Source organism: Ambystoma mexicanum, chromosome 6p, assembly GCF_040938575.1.
Source record: "Ambystoma mexicanum isolate Mex_15411 chromosome 6p, UKY_AmexF1_1, whole genome shotgun sequence".
In the NCBI taxonomy this organism is placed as follows: domain Eukaryota; kingdom Metazoa; phylum Chordata; class Amphibia; order Caudata; family Ambystomatidae; genus Ambystoma; species Ambystoma mexicanum.
This window is the reverse complement of record NC_090935.1, coordinates 18,928,699-18,933,644: the sequence shown is the minus strand read 5'-3', so window position 1 is coordinate 18,933,644 and position 4,946 is coordinate 18,928,699. Positions and strand designations below refer to the sequence as shown.

Sequence of the window (4,946 nt, the reverse complement as noted above, 5' to 3'; positions counted from 1 at the left end):
GATGAAACTATGACCCTTTTGGAGTCTGTAACGGTTCAAGCTTTTGCGGCGTGTGTTGTGAGAGCATGTTTAAAGTGTGACTATTACCGATGGTGTGAAGGGCATAAATTGGAAGACCCTCAGCAGGATGGCCATGCTTGTTTACTTTTGAATTATGAAATTGGAGCAATATGGCGTATATGTCAGATGTTGAAGTCATATAACGTTTTACACATGCCTAAATGTGTTTTATAAAACGCTGGGTGTGCGTGTACTTGCTAGTACGGGGGGTATACTAACAAAAACAATACTGGAAATATATACGTGTCGCAATCCTCAGAGAAAAATGAAAACTTTACAGATTGCAGGGCCCATGGTTTTTCAAAACCAGGTAGCTTGTTTAATGGAAAGAAACTTTTCTAGCATGTACAGTGTTAGGAAGAGTCATCCGAGGTGTCGGTACGCCGAAAGCTTTTTGAAAGATAAAAATACAATAAACTTGATCCTGATACGTGTACCGTTGTTTCTAGGTTAGTGTTTTTCGAGTAAAAGACAGGCGTGTGGAGCGCAACCTGCAGCCCGAATCTATGTGTGTTGAAAACCTTTTATACGCTATGCTGAAAGCGAGAATAGCTGTAAACAACCCATACCTTTTGTGGGGTCTTGTAACGCCGCCATTTGGATATTGAGTAATTTTGTGAAAGTTCAATGTATATAAGCGACATTTGTAACATCATCAAGATGCCGGTGTGTGATCAATACGATTCCCCACTCCGCTACCCTGTGGGATCTTTATACCTGGACCCTAGAGCGATTTTGATTCACTATGTGGGTGAAATGTATGCAAAATACCTCTGTTGCAAAGGTGATGTTTTACAAGCCTCCAAACTATCTGAACTGCTAAATGCTATAAGTATATGGTGTCTACAGTTACAGGCGGGACAACAATGTGGATGTGTATAGCCTGCTTTGGTATGCGTCCCGTAAAATATCAACGGTGGTAACTGTTCGTCACCCCATACATGTATAATAACCAGTATAAAAATAAATAAATACATTAAAAAATAAAACATCTTACACCTAGCATGAGTTTGTTTATTTGTATGTATTGCTTCAATGGATAACAGCCTGCATTCACAATTGTATAAAAGCTATTATGATAAAAGTGGTGTTGGGAGTTATGGGAGTGTTGATGCTCTTTATCGAAAATTACGGTGTGAAAAACACCCCGTTTCACGAGCAGCTATTAAGGAATGGTTATCTGGTCAGGAGACATATACCCTTCATAAAAATGTTAGAAAGCGTTTTAAAAGAAGAATGACCATTGTCGCATTCAAAGACGAACAATGGTAAGCAGACCTAGCTGACGTTTCAGCCCTTCAAAAGCAGAACGACAGGGCCCGTTACATCCTGACAGTGATCATGTTTTATCAAAATATGCATTTGCAGAGGTCTTGATGGATAAGACTGGGGCAAGAGTGGCTGCTGCCTTTAAGCATATCTTCAGTAAGGGGCGAGTACCTGTAAAATGACAAGCTGATGCCGGTAAGGAATTTCTTTGCCCTTACAAAACTTTCTAAAACAACACAGCGTGCATCATTTCACAACCCACATGGAGGTTAAAGCAGCGGTTGTTGAACATTTTAATAGAACCCTGAAATCTAAACTATGGAAATATTTCACAGCTTATAATACGCAGCGCTATGTGGATATATTACATTTTTATAGATATATAGATGTGTATAACAGCCACCACCGGTCTATTAAAATGACACCCCGGTCTGTAACGGCTGAAAACTCATTAGATGCCTGGAGAAACCTGTATGCCAACCGGTTATCGGAGAAGATCAAGAAAGCAGTCTTTCACGTAGGGGACCAGGTCCGAATATCCCGGTTAAAAGAGATCTTTACAAAAGGATACAGACGGTCATTTACGGATTAAATTGTTATAGTGGAAAATGTATCAGCGAAGGAGGGGGTGTACATATACCAACTGACTGATTATGCTGGTGAAGCTGTAAGCGGTAGTTTCTATACGGAGGAGTTACAAAATGTGAACGACAATTCCCAGCGTCTTTATAGGGTTGAAAAATTATTCATAGTAAAGGCAAAGGGTCTAAGAAACAATACCTGGTAAACTGGGTGGGTTGGCCGGAGAAATTCAACAGTTGGGTCAAAGCAGACTCTCTGGAGGATCTAAAAAGCAAAGGCGCTCCCTGAGAAGATGGAAAACACAGGCCTTTTATATCACTTTGCCCAGCAACGCTTCTTTAGATACATTTCCCAACAATGCATTATCAAACTATTCGGTTAAGTTAGCGCCTTCGTTGATTTACAAGGGCGATGGGAAGCGGGTTTAATGGAGGTTCAATATCCCCATACGTGGGACACCCTGGACAAAAAAGATGCCTGGTATACCATCAGACATGGAGAACCTGCAGAATTGACACACATGGGTTTTTCTCACGGCTTCTACCCTACAATACAAGCGTTGCTAGATACTATCAACAAATCCATAGCAAGTCTCGAGCGCTATGCAGATGTACAGCTGTTTCTAATTAACTCCCGCCGGAAAGTATTTCTAAGATCGACCGATCTTACCACCGAGTTTATCGGTAGTTGGAAACTCACGAGACTGCTGGGAACTGTGCAACATGAGAAAAGTAATAAGGCATTGGACAGAACATGCGATGATATCAATGGCAGATTTTACAGTCTTAAGATTTACACCGATATAGTTGAGTACCAAGGGTTGGTGATTCATACGCTCCCCTGATGAGAACAGCCCAGGTGAAGGGTGAAAATAACAACATTGTTAATATACAATACATAAAACCGGGTTATATTCCAGTTTCTAAGTGTTATTTTGACACCATCAACATACAGATAAGGGACGATCAGGGGGCATTGGTCTCATTTAAATACGGGAAGGTTCTAGTGAAACTACACGTGCGTCCTAGATGAGAGAAAGACAGCTAGAACATGGTTTTCCTAAAGAATTATGGGGAGCCGCACGTTTATAGGGATTATTACAGCAGACAGGCCGGTTATGGAAATCAACCCTACTTTTACGGAGTGCCGGTGATGTATGGTGAGGGGTTAGGAAGTATTTTCAGAAGATCTATTCCGGAGAACCATGCCCTTCCTGTGCAAAGGTTTTGAATTAGCCAAGCCCCAAATGAAAACAGCTGCTACAAACATTGCCAAGGATGTAGTGTCTACTGCAACAACGTCCATCGCAAATCGTTTCAATCAGCCAACACAAGAGGGCTCTGGTCTGGTTTATGTGGGTAAAAGTCCTGCAAAAAGAAAAAGACGGTCATCGCAGAGGTGGGGGCCCCAGAAGCCACATAAAAAACGAAGATCAACAACTAATGCTGCTCAGAAGAGAAAACGCGCGACAAAGAAGAGGCGGGGCAAGTAAAATAAAAATAGACCCAACCTCATATTTTCTAAAAGATGGCCTTTATCCACTGTGCCTCGGGGGAGTGTGTGAAATCGGAACTAAATATCTTTGTTGTACCCCCGACACAGACGAGCATCGAAAACAGTTTTTTCATGGAAGTTGCGCTCCTCGCTGCACTTTCTCCTTTAGCACCCATTGAGTTTTATATATCGGGCTCAACAGAGACGTACCTGGATCTGAATGACACATTACTCTACCTAGCCTGTAAAATAACAAAAGAGGATGGGTCAGCTATCGGCGCGGCCGCGAAGGGGGCCACAATTACCTACCCGTTGGCCACCCTTTTCAATCAGGTGAACATTACTCTAGGTGATCGCCTGATTACACAGAGTGACCATATGTACGCCTATAGAGCGTACATCAAAAGCATTCGGAACTGCAGCAATGATGCTTTGGACACACAACTGACTGCTGGTCTTTTTTATAAGGACACGGCGGGGCATATGGAGGATTGTGCTCTTGATGCAAACAACAAGGGCTTTATAAAGAGAGCATCATATGTGACCGCTAGCAGAAACTTTGATTTACTAGGACGGCTTCACACGGATCTGTTTTTCCAGGAGAAACTCATGGTGAAGGGTGTTGATTTGAAAATTAAACTCTCTCGAAATAAAGACGCCTTCTGTCTTAACAGTGGTGATGCAGAGGTCTACAAACTGGTAATAGTTTTGGCGAGCTTATTCATTAAAAGGGTCAACGTGTCACCACCTGTCAGACTTGCTCATGCTGATGCTCTACAAGTATCTAACTTAAAATACCCGGTGGAGCGGACATCCTTGAAAATCTTCAGTGTACCATTGGGCAGTCGGGTTGCCAGTCAAGATAATTTATTCCTGGGACAGCTACCTAAAATAATTGTTATTGGTTTTGTGGATAACACTGCTTTTTCAGGGGACTACGCAAGCAATCCTTTTAATTTTAAACATTACCGCATTAACTACGCTGCTCTTTTTAAGGACGGGGTCGTCATACCAGCTAAACCCTACAGCCCCAGTTTTCAAAACAAAAATATGGTTAGAGAGTATCTGGGACTAGTCCATATTAGCGGGAAGCACATGCGTGATAAAGGATTTGTGATACCTCGTGACGACTACGACGCCGGATACACTCTGCTGGATTTTGATTTGAGACCCGATAATACATCATCAGGCCATTATAATTTGATTAGAAATGGTAATTTACGCATCAAAGTTCGGTTTGCTGTAAATTTACCAAACACTGTGAATGTTATTATTATGGCCATATTTGACTCAGTCATAAAACTCAATAATCAGAGGCAAGTGCTGTACGATATTTAATGGATACCTACCAGATAATGCGTTTCTTGCGTAAAGACAAACAGGCTATGAAAACATTCAGCAGTGTGTATTCATGTGATAACATTCCTAGGAATATACCTATTGAGCGACCCGTCAGCTTTGTGGTAAACACCGATCCCCAGCATCAAGAAGGCACACATTGGATAGCTATGTTTATAGGCACTGGTTCAATAACTGTTTTT

At 41.8% G+C, this 4,946-nt stretch overlaps 1 protein-coding gene across 1 annotated transcript; it reads left to right on the top strand.

Annotated features, from left to right (window-relative positions):
* Positions 1-3,438: 3,438 nt before the first annotated feature.
* On the top strand, positions 3,439-4,743 carry LOC138510640 (uncharacterized protein F54H12.2-like). The gene has a single exon (XM_069626430.1). The coding sequence runs from the start codon at positions 3,439-3,441 to the stop codon at positions 4,741-4,743; it is 1,305 nt and encodes a 434-aa protein (XP_069482531.1).
* The last annotated feature ends 203 nt before the right edge of the window (positions 4,744-4,946 follow it).